The sequence below is a fragment of the Thrips palmi genome, unplaced genomic scaffold (genome assembly GCF_012932325.1).
Source record: "Thrips palmi isolate BJ-2018 unplaced genomic scaffold, TpBJ-2018v1 HiC_scaffold_16, whole genome shotgun sequence".
Taxonomy (NCBI): domain Eukaryota; kingdom Metazoa; phylum Arthropoda; class Insecta; order Thysanoptera; family Thripidae; genus Thrips; species Thrips palmi.
Genome location: NW_023144625.1, coordinates 13,829,780 through 13,847,882, shown reverse-complemented (window position 1 = coordinate 13,847,882; position 18,103 = coordinate 13,829,780). Strand labels below are relative to the sequence as shown.

The 18,103-nt window shown below is 54.0% G+C and overlaps 3 protein-coding genes across 4 annotated transcripts; 2 read left to right on the top strand and 1 right to left on the bottom strand.

Moving 5' to 3' along the window:
* The first annotated feature begins 5,656 nt into the window (after positions 1–5,656).
* LOC117643025 (protein FAM166C A-like) lies at positions 5,657–8,721 on the top strand. Its single transcript, XM_034381663.1, has 4 exons — positions 5,657–5,845; positions 6,150–6,314; positions 7,830–7,939; positions 8,018–8,721. The coding sequence occupies exons 1-4, from the start codon at positions 5,657–5,659 to the stop codon at positions 8,190–8,192; spliced, it is 639 nt and encodes a 212-aa protein (XP_034237554.1). The 3' UTR covers positions 8,193–8,721.
* A 135-nt stretch (positions 8,722–8,856) lies between these two features.
* LOC117642708 (apolipoprotein D-like) lies at positions 8,857–11,753 on the top strand. Its single transcript, XM_034381166.1, has 7 exons — positions 8,857–8,981; positions 10,386–10,535; positions 10,657–10,885; positions 10,962–11,110; positions 11,184–11,280; positions 11,355–11,443; positions 11,534–11,753. Exons 2-7 carry the CDS (start codon positions 10,395–10,397, stop codon positions 11,630–11,632), a joined length of 804 nt encoding a protein of 267 aa, XP_034237057.1. The 5' UTR covers positions 8,857–8,981; positions 10,386–10,394; the 3' UTR covers positions 11,633–11,753.
* Positions 11,754–11,758: 5 nt separating this feature from the next.
* On the bottom strand, positions 11,759–18,001 carry LOC117642697 (protein pigeon). Of its 2 annotated transcripts, XM_034381145.1 has the most exons (19): positions 17,705–18,001; positions 17,375–17,514; positions 17,222–17,291; positions 16,869–17,147; positions 16,735–16,784; positions 16,398–16,649; positions 16,151–16,318; positions 15,883–16,057; positions 15,406–15,797; positions 15,152–15,328; positions 14,833–15,075; positions 14,566–14,751; positions 14,170–14,250; positions 13,871–13,945; positions 13,574–13,761; positions 13,260–13,474; positions 12,945–13,172; positions 12,791–12,862; positions 11,759–12,710 (listed from the first exon to the last, which is right to left on the bottom strand). In XM_034381145.1, the coding sequence occupies exons 1-19, from the start codon at positions 17,763–17,765 to the stop codon at positions 12,637–12,639; spliced, it is 3,126 nt and encodes a 1,041-aa protein (XP_034237036.1). In that variant the 5' UTR covers positions 17,766–18,001; the 3' UTR covers positions 11,759–12,636. The 2 variants fall into 2 exon arrangements, with proteins under 2 accessions (XP_034237036.1, XP_034237038.1); XM_034381147.1 differs by lacking the exons at positions 13,871–13,945; positions 14,170–14,250 and having other exon boundaries at positions 17,705–18,000.
* Between the last annotated feature and the right edge of the window lie 102 nt (positions 18,002–18,103).

Here is an 18,103-nt window from a genome sequence, read left to right as displayed (position 1 = left end):
GGAGCGAGGCGGCGTCGGGTGTGTGTGTGTGTGTCTTGGTGTGTCTGTGAGCTCGTGTGTGTGTGTGTGTGATACGATGCGCAAAACACGTTTAATTAATTCGGCGAAATCTGGTTTTGGGGCGCGTCACAAAGAGTGTCCGTCCGTCTTAGCAAAGCAGGCGGTGAGTCGGACCGGGCGGGGCGGGGCGGGCGGGGCGGGGCGGGGCGGGGGGGGCGGGGCGGGGCGGGGCGGGGCGGGGCGGGGCGGGGCGGGAGGGAGCAAGGGGGCACTCGGGAGCACGGACCTCTCCCGACTCCAAGCAGTCCAACTCGGCCCACCCCTGACACCGTGGGCGCGCGGACGGAGGGACTTGGTCGCCGATCTCAGTCGATCCTGCCGCAGGCCGCAGAGGCCATGTCCGCCTCCAGTGCCGAAGGCCACCACTCCTTGAGCGTCCCCTGGACTCTTCCAGTGCCAGCGCACGCCTGAACACCCCCAAGACACTTCCAGGCTGGAGCGCAGTGCCATGCGCAGTGCTGGTCGCGGACTCGTGCGCCACCGGCGTTGAGGTCTCCGCCCGACTCGCCGCCCCGCCCAGCTCGCCGCCCGTTGGCGCGGTGGCTGCGATTTTGATGTCTGCCTATTAATCCAGCCCGTGACGCCGTGACTCACTAGGCCGGCGCTCATGCCGCGCATGGCGAGGAACGTGTCCGCCTGTCCGCCCAGGGACAAGGGGCCGCGAGGGGCCGAGAGGGGCCCCTCCTGGAACCGGCGCGAACCTCGCCGAATTTCGTTTCGCGTGTTGTTTGCATATGTCTCGCCTCGCGGCCCCTCGGGGGGCAGGGCTGGGTAGTTTGAGGTGAAAGTTTACGATCGCCACGGACCGAGCGATGCCGAAGGAAGGTGTCGTCGCGCCGTCTCTCTCGCACTCGTGGGGCGCCCCGTGGGGGTGCGACAGAGACGGGACTGCTCGGCAAACTTGAGCAGACTGACTGAGAAACTGCTCCGCCGGCCTGGAGCTCCGAGACGCAGCTCGCGTGTCCCCTCCCTCCACCACCTCCACCGCGTCGCGAGGCGCGAGTCACAGCGTCGCAGCGCCGCGGCCACCCCGCCCACCTGCTGCCAAACAATGCCCGCCCCGCCGCCCCGCCGCCCTGCCGCGCGCCCAAACGACGCTAATGGCACGCCGTCTGCTGCCTCGACCTGTCTCTCTCGCACCCCCACGGAGCACCCTATGTGTGAGAGAGAGACGAGCCGGGTCTTCGGAATGGCTCGGTTGGCCGTCGCCGTCGGTAAGTGATTGGGCAGGGCGTGTGCACCGCGTGGCGGCATTTCGCGAGTGACGGTCTTTGGCCGCTCTTGGCGCGGAGGTTCCTTTCCGGCAGCACACTGGAAGCTGAAGGGCGGAGGCGGGCCGAGGGAAGCACCGGCCTGCTGCCTGCGGTGGGTGGAGCGGAAGAAACCTCGCCGCGGGTCGAAGGTGTCGAAGGGAGCGTTTCCCATCTGCCCCAGTTCCCCGCGGAGAGAGAGACGGCGAGAAAGCACTGTTCGGAATGAGCCTACAGCACGCGCGCGTTGCGGCCCAATGTGTCAATCCGGCACCCACCGCAGCGCAGCCAGCGCAGCGCATCGCCACGGCAGGTTTTCCCTGGACGGCGTGGCGTGGCGGGCGTGGCGTGGCCGCCGCGTCGAAGGGGGTTGTGGTCCAGCCCTGTCCAGCCCCTCGCGGCTCGCCCAGGCGAAAGCAGTGGGTCCCAGACCGCCCCCGCCCCGCCGCGCCCCGCCCTGTCCCCACACTGCTCACACTCACTGCAATTTCCCCTCCACGGCGTGATTCCGAGAACAGCGAGTTGATTCATTGGGCACACGACGCACACGACGTCTCTGGACGTCTCTCCTCGCCTGTCCGCTGGCAGCCCGCGGGCCGCCCGCCGCCGCCGCCGCCGTCGCTTCCAAACATCACGCCAGGCGAAATTCATTGCGAAGAGAAAATTGTTGTGGGGAAAAACGCGCATCCTTCGGCTTGGAAATGTTTTCCGTTTATTGCATCACGTCCAAATGCCGTCCAAAGGCAACTGGAGGCTGGTGCGAGCAACGCCCTGTGATCATGCGGTCTTGTGGCAGACTGTACCGCAGACATTCCAAATCGCGAAAATAATCCCACACCGCTAATCACGGAGGCACGCAGCACAGCACGCAGCACAGCACGCAGCACAGCACGCAGCCGAAACCCGTATTACATTGGGCCGGTCGGAGTCAACAAATACGTATTAAAATGAAAATCCGAATGCGGCTCGGACTCTTTTTCCCGTGCCGAAGCATCGAGGGGAGTTTGAGGCGCCTTATTCTAAACCGCGGGAGGGGAGGTACAGTTATGACCCTGTTCTGCAGGCTGGATGGCTTGCTGGATGGTATCCTTTGGTTTATACACAGGATAGGTGGGGGCAGGGGGACTCGAAACTGGTCCCCAGAAAACATTACAAACCGAGCTGAAGCTTCATGAGTTGAGGGTTTTTCAGAGAACGCCCCGCCTGGAGCGTCCGCTGCCCGCTGCCCGCCCGGACCTCCGGGCTCTCGAGCAAAACGGGTAAACGCCAAAGGAATAGGTTCGCGAAATTCCTGTGCTCGTCGCTCACAGGACAGCAAGCCGGCGACACCCCCCCCCCCTTTGGCGTCGCGACGGTAGTTGAAGTTCACGACCAAGTCTACGTCGCTCGGCGTCGCGTCAAGCCACCAGTGTGGGAGGCGTCGCCACTGCCGACAGCCTCTCATCTCCACTGGAGTCTCCAGCGCCCCGGTCTCGCCGGCCTCCAGGCCTCCAGGCCGCTTGGCTCTCCTCTCCAGCCGGTCCAGCTGGCAGCCCGGCAGCTCGGCGGTGGCAGGAGGCAGGCGGCAGGCAGTGGTTCAAGTTCATGACCACGTCCCGGGGCAGGGCGGGGCGCGGCGGGGCGCGGCGTCGGCGTCGGGGCGTTGTCGCGCCGGCAGGCGGGCAGGCGGCAGTGCAGACTGATTCCGAGAGTCGTTTTCGTCGCTCTGTCTCTCTCGCACGTATAAGGAACGCCCCATGAGTGCGAGAGGGACAGAGCGACGAAAACGACTCTCGGAGTCGCTGGCCGACGTATTGGCAAGCGCTCCGCTCGCCCGATCGCTATCTGCCCCTAGCGGTCTGCTGGTCTGCTGTTCCACTCCGATCGAATCCGCGACGCCACGCCATCGCGATGGCCGCCCCGGGCCTCGGGCGAGTCGGTGGTTCGCGACGGCGGCGTCGACGACAATGGCCTTGGCCTTGCGCGGGACGAGCCCCGCGCGACTCATTACCCGCCACATCTTTCGCCGTGTCGACGACGTGGACGTGGGCGGCGAGGGCCCTTCCCTCTCGCCCCTGCCTCCCCTCCGGCCTCCCCTCCGGGCCGCCGAGCCAGCGGAGCACCAAGGAGCACCAGCGGAGCCAGCAGAAAGACAATAATACTGCGCCATAAATACTGTGTTTTAGGAAGCTCGTTCTGGTTCGGACTGTTCGGAGGGGCTCAGGCGGCTTGTCCGCCCCACCTCGCCCCACCCCGCCCTGCTGGAGCGGGTAGGACCGGGGCATGACCAGGGAATGTCCAAAGCCTGCAGGGGCGGTGAGTAAATGGGGACCGGCGGAACGACGCGACACAGCTTGAGTCACTCCTTGTGGCACTTGGCGCCTAGCCTCGGGACTGGGTTCAACCTGCGGTGTGTGTTCATCCGTTTTGCAGACTTTCCTTTGGCTGTCACCTGAACGTGACGTGTCGCGGCGTCCCCACCGCGTTCACGACGAACTCTGTTAGGGCCACGGCCACGGCCACGGCCACGGCCACGGCCACGGCCACGGCCACGGCCACGGCCACGGCCACGTCCCTCAGGAACAGGTTCCAGAACGCGCTGCCGGAGTCTGCGGAGCCAGCTGGAGCGCTTTGCGAGGCTGGACGCTCAGCACGCTGGAAGGCTGGAAGCACGCTGGAGGCGGCGAGGTGCGGAAAAGGGGTCCTGGAGGAGGGGGAGGGGGCGCAAGCGTTCGGTCACCGGCCCCGTCGGAGCCCCTGCGGCCTGCACCGCCTCCCTGCGCCCCGCCGGGCCCAAAGCCCCGAGCCCCGAGCCCCCGCAGCCCGGCCCAGACGAGTCAACAAATTGAGCACGTTTCCCCTGTAACAACCAGCCAGCAACGAGCCCGGCAGCGCGTCTCCGCAGCGTTCAAACGAACACGAACCAAATAATTTGAATAATAATCGGATCAGTTCGTTTGGACAGGCATCCCAATGCCTCCCACTGCTTTTCACATCTTTCTCACATCTTAATGAAATGGGATTAGATTTCTAAACGCGAGTCGTTGGCGTGTGTCTGCTCATCATTATTCTAGCCACCGGGAATAAATGTTGACTGGTAGCGGTGCCTAGGCCTGCCCCCGGGCTGGCTGGCTGACTGGCTGCCTGGCTGGCTGGCTGGCTGGGGCCCACGCACGCGGGGCCTCGTCAGGCGGTCGTCAAACGAGACGCATTGCCGTGCGCGCCGCGCGCCGTGAAGCACGTCGTAACCGAGCACCGAGGGTTATCAGGGGTGGCGCACAGACTAGTTCACCTGGGATGCTGTTCATGACGACGCACACTAGTGTTGATGTGTGTCCTCGGTATGCGTGCTTGCAGGACACGTCAGGTTGAGCTTGCCTGGCCGGGCCGGTCAGTGGCGGGGCGTGGCGTCTCCATGGGTCTAAGCAGCGCGACTGTTGCTTGGTGCGCGGCGCGCCCGCCAGCGCGGCCAATGAGGGGGCATGCGAGTGCGTTGGGTTGCCTGCCTACGCGGCGAAGGCGGCGAAGGCTGACGTCGAGTACGATCTCCTGCGCCCAGCCAGGACAACCGCGCGACGCGTGACGCGCCTGGACTGACCGACGGACGCGTGAAAACATGTTCTGCAACCGATCGGCTCGGCTCGGCAGCCACGGAGCCACTCGACGAGGTCCCATTGTTGCCGCCCTGGCAGCCGCGCAAAATCGAAATGATCAAAATCTAGGCTCTGCGCTGGCGGGGCGGAGTGGAATGGGTAAGTGAGCGGTGGCGACCGGGGGCCGGGAGGTACGTCGGTTTGACACACTGTCGTCCATAGGGCGCTGTCGACCGTCGCCATGACACCAAATCGCGCGGGTAGTTGGGGAAGGAACCTGCGTCCCTACATCCTCGGCGCGCTACAGTACAGTCGCCGCGCGGTCAGGACGCCAGGGCCGACCTGCACCCTGTCTCTCTCGCACTCATTGGGCGTCCCGTAAAGGTGCAAGAGAGACAGAGCGACGAAAAGGACTCTCGGAATGAGTCTTCTGGAAGGGCATGGGGCGAGGGGCCAGGAATAGGCTGCCTCGCTCCGAATGACCGCCGGCCTTCCCTTTCCCTTCCTCCCCTGCGGTCGCCGGTCCTGCCTGCGCGTTTCGCTAACGTCCCCTGATTGGACTGTTTGCTCGGCAGCTGGTGACGCGACCCGGCCAACAAGGAGGAAGACATCCGCGACGTGACGGTCGTGACGCCGCCATGGGGAGGGCCGTCGCCGTGGTCGCCATCACCGTCCGCCCGCTTCCGGGCCCCTGCGGCGGGGGTCCCGACGTCGACGGCGTGCTCGCGGCGTGAGCGCGGTCCTTGAAGCCTCGCGAGGACGACGACGAGCAGCATGGCGGGGTGCACGGCGCTGCTCACGTCCTCGGCGGACAGCCACCTGCCGCCCGCCCTGGGCCCCGCCTTCATGGGCAGTCGCGCCCCCGTGTGGCACGGCTACCGGTCGCTCTACGACAAGGGCAGCCCCCTCGGCGGCGGCCTCTTCTTCCACGACTACCGCAACGAGGCCGTCACCAGGGCCACGGTTAGAGTCATCTTCGTCTCTCTCGCACTCATGGGACGTCCCGTTGGAACAGAGCGACGCCTGGCAGCCCGATGTAAAAGGTCCTTGACGCACCGCGGCAGGGACAGGCCCAGGGACAGGACAGGGACAGCGCGGCGAAAGTGGTGGCGTAAGCGCCTTGCCGCTAGCATGGCCAGCAAAGGTTTTTGCCGGTTGCAAAACGGCGCCCGGTGCACGGTGACGAATCGGGATCGGCCCGGAGGCCCGTCCGACTCCTACTGACCACTACACCACAACGGCTGGCACTTGGCGGTCCACTTGGCAGATGCCGCCCTACCTGTACGGCTGCGAGCGGACGCCCTACTCGGCGCGCCCGGACGTGGTGGCCGCCGACAGGGTGGGCAACTGGGAGCGCATGCTGCACCAGAAGCGCACGCCCTGCTCGTGGATCGCGCCGGCGCAGCGCGCGGAGACGGACACCTTCTACTCGGTGGGTACGGCTAGGTCAGTGGTTCTCAACCTTAGGGTCGCGACCCCAAGTGGGGTCGCGAAAAAATTTTAAGGGGTCGCGGCGAGGTAGCTGGGGTCGTGTTTTGGGCCGATTTTAAGCAGCCACTGCGTCTGATCCGAGGCGGGCATTTTGCTCCCTCAACCGGCAATTGGTCTTTGAACCTTCCTTTAGCATGCCTTTGTTACGGAGTGTGATTATCAGTCTTAGTTTGGGAGCAGTATTGTCTCAAAGTTGGCCGAAACGGTCAGAAATGTCTTTGAAAAATCGCGTTTTGGGCCTATTTTAAGCAGCCACTGCGTCTGACCCGAGGCGGTATTTCGTCCTCCTTCAACGGGCAATTGGTCTTTGGACCTTCTTTTAGCATGCCTTTGTTACGGAGTGTGATTATCAGTCTTAGTTTGGGAGCAGTATTGTCTCAAAGTTGGCCGAAACGCTCAGAAATGTCTTTGAAAAATCGTTGTGCCTGTTTTTGTCAACTTTGAGACAATACTGCTCCCAAACTAAGACTGATAATCGCATTCCGTAACAGAGGCATGCTAAAGGAAGGTCCAAAGAACAATTGCCCGTTGAGGGAGCAAAATGCCCGCCTCGGATCAGACGCAGTGGCTGCTTAAAATCGACCCAAAACATGATTTTTTAAAGACATTTCTGAGCGTTTTGGCCAACTTTGAGACAATACTGCTCCCAAACTAAGACTGATAATCGCACTCCGTAACAGAGGCATGCTAAAGGAAGGTCCAAAGACCAATTGCCTGTTGAGGGAGCAAAATGCCCGCCTCGGATCAGACGCAGTGGCTGTTTAAAATCGACCCAAAACATGATTTTTTAAAGACATTTCTGAGCGTTTTGGCCAACTTTGAGACAATACTGCTCCCAAACTAAGACTGATAATCGCACTCCGTAACAGAGGCATGCTAAAGGAAGGTCCAAAGACCAATTGCCCGTTGAGGGAGCAAAATGCCCGCCTCGGATCAGACGCAGTGGCATGCTAAAGGAGGGGTCCCGTGGGGTCGCGAAACTTTTCCTGGGGGTCGCGGAAATTTTTGGATACAAATTTGGGGTCGCGAGCCGAGAAAGGTTGAGAACCGCTGGGCTAGGTGGCGGTGCGCGCGGTGCGGCCTCTCGCCTGCGCTCCAGTCTCCACGCGTCTCCGAACCACTCGCGTCGCTCGCGAGCGTGCCGACTTGTTTTCAGCCACTTATTTATGGCACGAGGCATTTGGCGTTTGCGTTATTGTGGGTCGCCGCCTATATCGTGGCGGTGGCAGGTCGATTGCGAACCGTGTTTCGCAGCTCCGTCTCTCTCGCACCTGTGTTGAACGCCCCATGAGTGCGAGAGAGACGGGGCGACGAAAGCACCTCGCAGTCAGCCTGCAGAGGCCCATTAATAACGTTGCGTCCGCGCCGACCCCGCCGCCGTCCCGAATCTGACAGCACCTGCGCGACACTGTGATTTACGAGTTTCCCGCGGCTTTTCCCATTTCCCGCGCCACAGTTGTGCCAACAGCAGCGCGACCAGCTCCGCGACCGCTCGGGCCGCCTGCACCCGTTGGACTTCTTCGACATCGCCAAGACGCCTTTCCACTGCCCCGTCGACATGTTCACGTGAGTGCCCTAGAGTGCCCGCCGCCCACCGTCGGCTGGCCGGTCGGTCACCATAGCTTTGGCGCGTTTTGCCCGCAGGACGTACCAGCGCTACCCAGTCATGTTCACCAAGTACCGCGCGCCGCAGTCGCAGCCCCTCTCCCTGGGACGGACGCTGGCCATCCCGCCGCTGCCGGGCCGCTCACTCGTCGGCGACCACAACCAGTACTCGGACACGTGGTGGAAGGGCCAGGCCAAAGCCATGTTCACCTGACTCGCCCGCCTCGCCGGACGCAGTAAAGCCGTTGTTTCGCCCTCCCCGCCTTTCGCTTTCAAGCTTTCCGTGGCGCTTTGACGGGACGCCCCATGAGTGCGGGAGAGACAGAGCGACGAGAACGACTCTCAGAATCAGGCTGCACCCACGCGGCGGGCATCACATCACCGGCCGCGATCAGGCCGCCACACAACAGTCGGCTCGGTCAAGGCCTCGGCCTCCCCGCCTCCCCCTCGACGCGATGCAGAGGTCCTGGGCCGTCCTGATCTGTTGGCCGAGGCCTGCCGAGGCCTGGCCGAAGTCCTGTCCCGTTGAGCCTCCCGAGTCCCCGCTCCACTTAAGACCCTTGCAGCTCACGAGGAATGAGGCGGACGAAGGCGAGCCGCGCGTCTGGCCGAGAACCACGACGACCACGACGATGACGGTGGCGAACAACAAACAACAAACACAAGCGACGATTACATAAAGAAATGGCAAAACTACCAGTTGACGAGATAATAAGCACATTCTGAGACAATCACGGCAATACGGCGGACTGTGAGGGGGAGGGGGCGTGTCCCTTCCACGGGCAAAGGGCCTCCGAGGCAGGGCCTTGGTGGGCGGGGAGGGCCGGGCGGGGGCGGGCCGAGTGGTGGAGGCGCGCAGGGGTCGGGGGCGCGGGGCCGCCGGGGCCGCGGCGAGCACCGCGCTCCGCGGCAGTCGCGACTGGAACTCGCGTGGAGCCTGTGGAACCTGTGGAACCTGTGGAGAAGAGGAGGCCGCACCGACTGCCGACTTCACAACGCCGCGGTGAGTGGTGTGTGTGCGTGCGTGCGTGCGTGTGTGTACTCTGTGAGGCATGGAAGCGGGGAATGGAATGGACTTCCCTCGTCACGCAGAAGAATACGCACTTTGCTGCCCCCTATTAATTTTGAATAGCTCTGAAGTGCATAGTTTTGCTCAATGTGGACGCGACAGGTCGCGGTCGATGTGGAATGGATTGTTTTTGAAAGAGTGATTCACGCCAGCGACCAGGCCTGACCGGTGCAGTGTGGGGGACGGGTAATTTTGAAGCCGTCAGTCAAAGTGTGTGCGTCCCGCGGCTGCGGCTGCGGCGACTGGGCGTCCGGAAGCGGTCTTTGTCACACACACAGCCTGGGCCGCCGGGACGACGGACGGGGCGACGGGGGTCGAGGAGAGGAGGGCGTCATGCGGGCCTTCAAGTACACATTGTACACATGGGCGCGTTGCGCGTGGCGCGTCGGAAGCGAATCGAGTGAGTGCTTCTGCCGCCGTGCCGCCGGCATGACTGTTATTACTGGGAAGTCGAAACGTGAAGTCGAAACGCAAACAGCAGCGCTGGCGTGTTGACGCCGGACGCCCAATCTCCGCCAATCTGCATATTAGCGGAGCAGCGGAGCAGAGCCCGCGCGGAAACCGGCAGCCAGGCCCTCGCGGACGTCGCGGACCTCGAAGGCGAGCTGCTTGGCGGCCTAGGCCGAGGGGGCGGAGGATGTGCGTCGCGAGTGCGCAGTGTGCCAGCGGACTGATTCCGAGAGCCGATTTCGTGTCTCTCTCGCACCTATGTGTGCGACAGAGACAGAGCGACGAAAACGACTCTCGCGGAATCAGTCTGCAGCAAGCCGGAAGAGCAGCCCGCGCGGGGAGTGGGGGTGGCGGTGTGGTGGTCAAGGATGGCGGCTTGCCGGTACGCCCGGTACGGCACGGTGCGACGTCGGGACGACACTTGCATCGGGGAATGACCCTCCGCTCCCTGCACCGCCATCACGGACGCCATCCTGGACGCGCCGTTGTGGGGCGGTTCGGGCCGCAACGCGACGTGGCTCTCTTGCTGGGCCTGGTTGTCTGGATGGCCCGGATGACCTGGACGCGCGTCGCCCGCCACCTTTGCCGGGGAATCATGGAACCGGTTCGGCGGGGGTACACTGTACAGGCGGGGTGCTGTATGGCTGTCCCGTTGCCGCGCCCTGGGTGTACTGCCGTACTGCTGTCCGCTGGGCAGTATCCACGCGATCAATGTGTGCTGGGTGGAAGTGTGATGCCACTTTGACAGGAGGGGGAAGGCCCTGCCCTTGGCCCTGGAGGCGTCCGAGGCCCCACCGCGCCAAGGCACGCAGGGCAGGCCGCGCCAGGTCGGGGAAGTCCCACGCGCCACGCCATGACGACCGGCTCATACGCTTTCCTTGCTTGCAGCGCCCCACGATGAACGGAGTGACGAGTAAGATGGTGCTGGCGCTGGCCGTGGTGGTGCTGGGCCTGGCCGGCCCCGCCGCCAGCCACAAGTACTTCTACAGCGGCTCCTGCCCCCAGATCGACAGCCTCAAGGACTTCGACATGGCCAAGGTGCGTCATGGTGCTCGAGCCTCGAGTCTCACGCCGCGCCACTGTTCACTGCAGCCACTGCAGCACCGCCGCGCCGCCACCTCGACCGAGGCTTTCATGCGCTTTCCCCTATTGTACACAGTTCCTCGGGGACTGGTACGTGAACCAGCAGACCTCGTCGTCGGCCAGGTGCCTCATCAACAACTACGCGCTGAACCCGGACAAGCCCGGCACCTTCAAGCTGGAGCAGTCGAGCGTGCACCAGGTCTTGGGGCTCACTTCCAGGGACGGCCGCTGGAGGTACTACGGCGAGGTCGGACCTCGCGAAAACGCGACGGGGAAGGGTGACCTCCAGGTCAAGTACTCCCTCAGTAAGTAACTGTCTTTACTGGTAGACCAAACCAGAGCCAAAACTCTTACGTTCAATCTAATTTACACTTTCTCAAGACCCTGGCACCGCCAAGTACACCATCCTGGCCACCGACTACGACAACTACGCCTCCATCGTGTCCTGCCAGGACCTCCCCATCGGCTACCGCATCTCCTCCTCCATTCTATCCCGCAAGAGGACCCTCGACCCCAAGCTGCTCGAACAGGTACTTTAGACTTGTTTCCATGTAAACGTGCACCTTTTTTTTTTGAACAAAAAAAATAAAAATTGTATTTTAGGCACGCAACATTCAAAGCAAGAATGGCATGGACATCGAAATACTGAACCCACTGCAGCAGGGCGAGGAGGAGTGCCAGCCCCCGAAGTCTGGCGAAGGTATATTTGCAATGGCATTTGTGCCTATCCTAGCTACGCGTAGTTCACCTGTAAAGACGCTCGTCAATCCCCAGGTTTCCACGGGGCTGTCCAGCGTGCCGGTGACGTCATCAACCAGGGCGTGCAGGCTGTCAAGGACGGAGCCATCAAGCTGTACAACAAGGTGCGTGACTGCGTGTCGTGTAGGACGAGGGACGTTCTATTTTGCTTTCAACCAAAGAAAGAGGAATCTTAATTATTGTTGTGTGTTTAGGTCAGAGGAAAGGACGGAAGTGCTGAGAGTATGGAGGCAGCCGCTGGAAACTACACCACCGTGCTTGGAGTCAACAAAGACGCTGAGTGGCTACCCTAGACGTGTCTTTTTTTTTGTTCATCCTCTTTAAAAAGTAAGAAATTAATTGTATAGACTGACAGATTTTTAAAAGTGAAATAAAGTACTTGTAAGTAAAGGCAAAGGGTGTGGAAAAAAAAAACAGTGTTTCATTTTGGAAAAGTTTATATTATCCCACATAGAACGAACAAGAAAACAACATGATAAAATTGTCCAAAGGAATACAATATGAACAATACTGCAATGGAACAACAGAGCTGGATGTAAAATTGATGGCATATGTCTTGGCAAATAAATAGGCCCATTAAAAAAATCAGGAAACCTAGTTACTGGAGTACGAATGAGTTATCATGGTAACAAGAAATGCATTTGTTAAAATTGAAAAAAATAAAAAAAGACATAAAAACCGTTGGGCGGTTACCCAAAGTAAACTAAACAACTTTCAACTTATAAACAACAGTAAACAAAAACAGACTTATTCAAACCAACAATGAGAACATTATGATCACAGGCTTGACCTCCTGAGTAAAACATAAACCCAACCATTAATTGACTATTTGTAGCAGCTAGCGGCGTCGTAAACAAATTATACAGGAATGAAAAAGTACATTCTGACTAGGAGGAATCACAACATAATTTGTGGTCAGTCATTCAATCAACATCCGATTACAGCCTTAAATAAAGTAAAAATTAGATAAAAAGCCCCAACAAAACAAGAATATATTTTAAAAATTTGTCACGATTCCTTCCAAACTTTTGAAGATTGTTTTCATGCAACTTACACTTGAATGGAAAATTTAAAATAAAAATATGTATCAACACAAACAAAAAAATTACAAACTAAAGACTAAATAATGGCACCAAAGAAACATAAGAGACTAGACAATAATTGATGAACACAGCCAATAAATGTATGTAATGTAATTCACTACACTGGAACAGTATTTGCTGGTTTTAAACAAACCTGTAGCCTAAATTGACTACAAAACACACTATGTTTTTTTTGGTTAGCATTGTAATATGTATTACAAAGTCATATCTTGGGTAGATGCAATAGTTGCTTCAATGAGTAGTCCAAAATCCAACTCTGCAAGACTGGCTGTAATACAAAATTGAATACAGTTAGTAAGAACATACTTCATGTTTAGCAAAACTTATTAACATAAAGTGGTGCAATACCTTTGGCAGTGAGCAGATCCAGGAATGTGTCCAACGGAGACAGACGGTCTTGTGAAGGGAATGCAGTCAGCCCTACACAGAGCATAGAAATTCAGGAAAATAAATAAATTCTTATACACCCTCTTTAAGATGTTAAAAGGCTGTATGTGCTCACCTCTGTTTGCAAGCCCCTGGTAGGGTTTCATGTTTCCCTGCCGAGCTTTGGTGTTTCTGGAACGGGCCCCTTCAACACCACTCAACACATGCAGAGCATGTTCACGTGCACGCACCATCAAACTTGAGGGATGCGGCCAGGCATTGAGAAGACGCTTAGCGCGAGATCTTGGCAGTAGTTGTAATAGTCTCAACTTACGGGCACTGCCTTCTGGAGTATCAGGGATATCTTTGAACAAAATGAAAAGGCCATGAGTTAGATCTTTGATTAAAATCATTTAAGTGACAAATATTTTTGATGGCTGTGGAAACTAACCAGACATAATAGATTTCATGACATCCACTTGCAGCTCAAAGGCAAAGGATTGGGAATATTGCATGAAGGAACAAAAGGGAAGAGTCCTGTACCCAAGGAATGAAAAAAAGGACGTGAAACCTTGTGGTAGGGGGAATGCTAGGGTATCCACAGCAAGAAGGAATCGCTCTAGGAGCCAGAACAAAAGTCGTTGCCTCGCATCATCCAAAGAATCACTATAAGGAGTAAAATCAAACAAAAATTATTACAGTTAGACTTCACATAAATTTAATTTTTCAACACATGTTTCCACATGTTTAAAATATTGAACTCACATAAGAGCAAAACCACGCTCTTTCTCATGACGTGGATCAACCTTTGCAGCAAGACACAGCTGTCGACATAAAGATCTTGACATATCAAGTTGTGCAGCTACATATCTAGTTGCCACAGCATGAACGTGCAAAGGAGATTGACCACGGTGGGCATGCTTTAATAAATGAACACTCAGCTCACGGAGATTCTGAAATGAAATTCAAGGAAATAGAAGTCTTCCAAAAACATTTTTTAGTACAGGTATCACAAATGTTAAAATTATGGACATTATAAACTTGAATTTTTGTTTTACTTACCACTGACAGCACTAACTCCTGTTTGCTTGCCGTGCACGAATCCATTTCCAAAAATGGTAAACCATTGTCACTATCCTGCATGCAATCCATGCACCCATGCCAACATGCAATTGCATTCAAAAAGTATACTTTAATTGAAAAGCAAGTACAATAAGGAAAAAAATTCTGACTTTACCTTATGGCTTCCACCAATATATTAAGATAATTAATGTAATATGATAGTCAAATACAAGAAAGGGTGGAAGTGGCAATGAGGACTACTCTCAACTAAGAATTATCAAAACAGTTAGTCGACTCACCACACTGACAACATTAAGCGGATCACAAGAAGGGCAAGAGCAGTTAGCATCCCTTTCTTCTGTTAACTCTGCTTCTTCATCCTGCATGCATTGTTAGTAAGCAATACCTTTACCAGACAATGTAACTACCTACCAAATTTTGAACCATGATTAAAGGCATAACCAGATGGAAATATTAAAACAGGAATGAAAGAGAATGCAACTAAACTAACGAATAAGTCAAATTTTCCTCATGGAAAAAAGACTTCTGAATTTTTAAGGATTATAGATTAGTACAAGAAGAACCATGCAACCATGCAACAAGACACTACACATACGATAATACTCATTTAGTTTTCAAATTATAGGGAATTTTTCTGTAGGAAAGGCTCTTAAATGTAATTTTGAAAAACTCACCACTGATATGACATGTTCTTGCTTGCTAGCAGTGCATGACTCAGTTTCATGGAAGGGCAGAAAATCAAGCCCGCCTATTTTTCGGTTTGCACCCGTAATAGCAACAACATCTGAAAATGCAGGTCCTGAGCCAACAAAATTTCCACCTGGAGACAGTGGTGTAGTACAACGAGAAAGTGCCTCAGGCTGGAACATTTGAAATAAGCAATAGGATCATAAATTATAAATAGTTTTAAATAATGACAGAGGGCCATTTCATTATTATACCTGATAACAAAGAAGTGACACCATTAACTTGTCTGCGACATGACTTGGCCGGAAGCGGGCACCGGCTCGGCTGTCTGAACTGCACCGATAGTCTGAGGCCCTTTGTTGAGAAGCTGACAAGCTTTCATAAAGCCTTGTCCACATGTCACTTCGATATGGAACTAGACGTTGTCGAGGAGAGAGGAGCATCATAGCAGTGTTCCACAAAGTCTCTTGAGAAAGGGTTAAAGTAGTGTTGTTTAGCTGAAAACAAAAGAAAAGTTTTAGAAACCAAAAAATTCCATGCCCAAAAAAAGAAAAGATGCCTAGTCAATTTAACCTTCATCTCTTGATGTGCTCCATGTGTCGCGACAGTGAGAGGAAGAAGGGGTAGTAGAGATACAGCGTCTGGCGGGAGGTTCTTTCGAACAGCTGCATATGCTCCCCCAACTAATATTTCTTGTAGAAGTCGGGGGGTGCCCACCTCCATACACTGGTTAGCAATGCAGCTCAGTAACTAGAATCATAACAGTTAGGATAGAACAGTGAGTAAAGGTTCTCTACACCAGAGTTATCTACTTACAGAGTACTAACCTGTAGAAGGAGGTCATTGTTGCCCAGGTGTACAAGAACATAATGTAGAATGGACAGTTGATTTGGCAGTAAAAAGCGGTTCTTCTTTTGGCCAGATGTTGGAGTTCCATGTGGACCACCACGAAAAGCGCAAAGAAAATGTGCTGGTGCAATGGAAATGGGTACAATGTCTAAAGTAGACAGGTCCAACATTGAAACTGTTGGCTTGCCATTATTAGTAGACGACTCCTTATTAGGAACAGTAGGCAGTAAAGGAACCAAACATGCGGTGTCAGACACTGGTATGGTGAGAGCATCATTATCCAGCAAAATATGGCAACATGGTTCATGCTCAAGTCCAATGTCCAAAAGATGTGTAAAGAGCCCAGGAACGTGGACTAACATATGATGATCTGTAAGAGGTAAACAAATATTAAAATTTGCCCAATGCTTTTTAAATGCAGTTTTGGTGGAAAAAATAATATTTCTGCTGCATACCGCCATAGTAGGAAAAACTGGGACGCATCCTACGGGCCACATCCCATGAAATGCCCGGAACCACGCAGTGCAACACACAGCCATGATGAAGGAGAGTGACAGAATACGCAAAATGGACATTGTCTCCAGAGACTTTGGAATTATTTTCTCCCTCTTCAGTTGCAGGTCCAACAGGCTAATAAATATTTTAACAGATATTTGTCAGTCTTACAGACCCAATATTCCCAGTAAAAAGGTATTTAACGGAATGAATGGCTATTTCATTTACCTGGTAAAGGTAGTGATGGCAGATACACACCATGCCTTTTGGATCAGAAACTACTGTCAAGTCAAGAGAGCAATCATGCACTCTCAAAGGTATGGGGTCATCCTCATACATTGAGCACAAAGAACCATTGGCTTTTGGAAGAAGTGGAAGATTAAGAGGAATATTCAGCTGGCAAAGAAAAAAGAATTATGAGATATAACATTAAAGAGCCGAATGAGAGAGCTGAAGCCTGGCTCAAAAATCTTACCACTGTTTCATGAGGAAGATTATCATGAAACTGGAGACCTGAAAGAGTAGGAGCCAACTCACTCTCCTGGCGACGGCCCGTCTCAGTGCTTGCACTACTACTACCAAATTCATCGTCGTCTCCCTCAACAAGACGTGCAGCTGGCTTACGGAAATGAATGTAAAATAAAGACTGATGAATGGAATCCCATTGGGCCCAGGTGAAGGATCGTACAACACATTCCACTCCAGAAATACTTTCTGGTTTTAAAACCTGAAAACCAGGTGGGACAAAAGCCAATTTTTAAGGACAGAAATGGAATATGAAAGCTATGAAGAAATGAAGATTTATTACATACCCCATCATCTTCTGAATCATACACAGGTTTATACTGATAAAGGGACACAGCTATACAGACGAGAAGAAGGTTTAATTTCAGGTAAGCAAGATAAACGGAGAAAGATTTAACAATTTTAACAACACAAAGCTTACATTCATGATGTATGAGGACTAGAAATCGATCTTTTTCACCAGGTTGATCTTTGGATCTGTACAAAAACTGGACAACAATTTGTAAAGATCGTTCAATTCCCAGGTCCAATGGTTTACTAGGAAGTTTACGATTTTCACGTTCTCTGTCCTCATCACTTGCTGCTTCTCTTAATTGAACTAAGAAGGCCTGGTAAATATCAATTTTTCCTTTCTTTTCATCGCTACAACAATTAGTCTCGGCAGCGCTTGAATCTGCTATGCTATTCTTGGTAATATAAACTGAAGCATACAAGAGAGATAAGAAGTGAGATTGAGAAGATCAAAACTAAAACAGAGAGAATCATATTACTTACCTATAGCTGTCTTTGTGCTGTTGACACTAGCCTGAATAATATTTATTTGGGTATCGAACTGGTACAATATCTAAAAAGGATGAAGAAAATACAGGTTTGGTAAGTGAAATGAAAATATACATTACTGTAAAGAAGCCTGTAAATACTGTTTACCTCCAACTCTTTCTTGTGCCGATAGTACAACCCAATGCATGTATATGGCTTAACTGTCTTTGAAGGCACAGTGTGTAACCAAGCAAACAGAAGACCTCCATCTCTTTCTTGTCCAAGAATACGCCACTCACAAGTATCAGCTAAGTGGTTAGAAGATTTGATAAATTCATGCAAACCAGTACAACATTTGAATTAGTTATAGTTTATTTTTAAGATGACAGTAGGGAACTCCTTCCAAATCAGAGGTTATGGTGGGTTCACAAAACATAACATTTCAACAGATTATGACTCCTTGAAAAACATGAGGGATTAAATCCAAAAGGAACAAACCTGAGAGGCGATGTGCCAAAATTCCGCTCAAGGTGGAAGCTAAGTTTTCCAGAACAACCATGGTTTATTTCAGAGAACAAAAGCTCTCTCAAGATAAAAGCAGACTACAGTATTCTAAGAATGTTATTGACAACTGTAATGAAGGATCGAGCACGTATGTCGACGCGGTGACGGTCCCATTTTGATTATGTAACGCCCACACACTTGTGTTTACTTAAGTTCGAGACGGGAACTGTTTATCTTTGAACCTTATTGTTCGTCTGCTTTTTCTTCTGCTAACACACCCCACCCCACCGCCCCCTCTCCCGACCATGACGACAGTTTTCTCCCGCCAACAGGGGTGCTAACTTCGAAACGATGAACAGTTCTACACTAAAAAGAGACAGAATCCATCCTTTA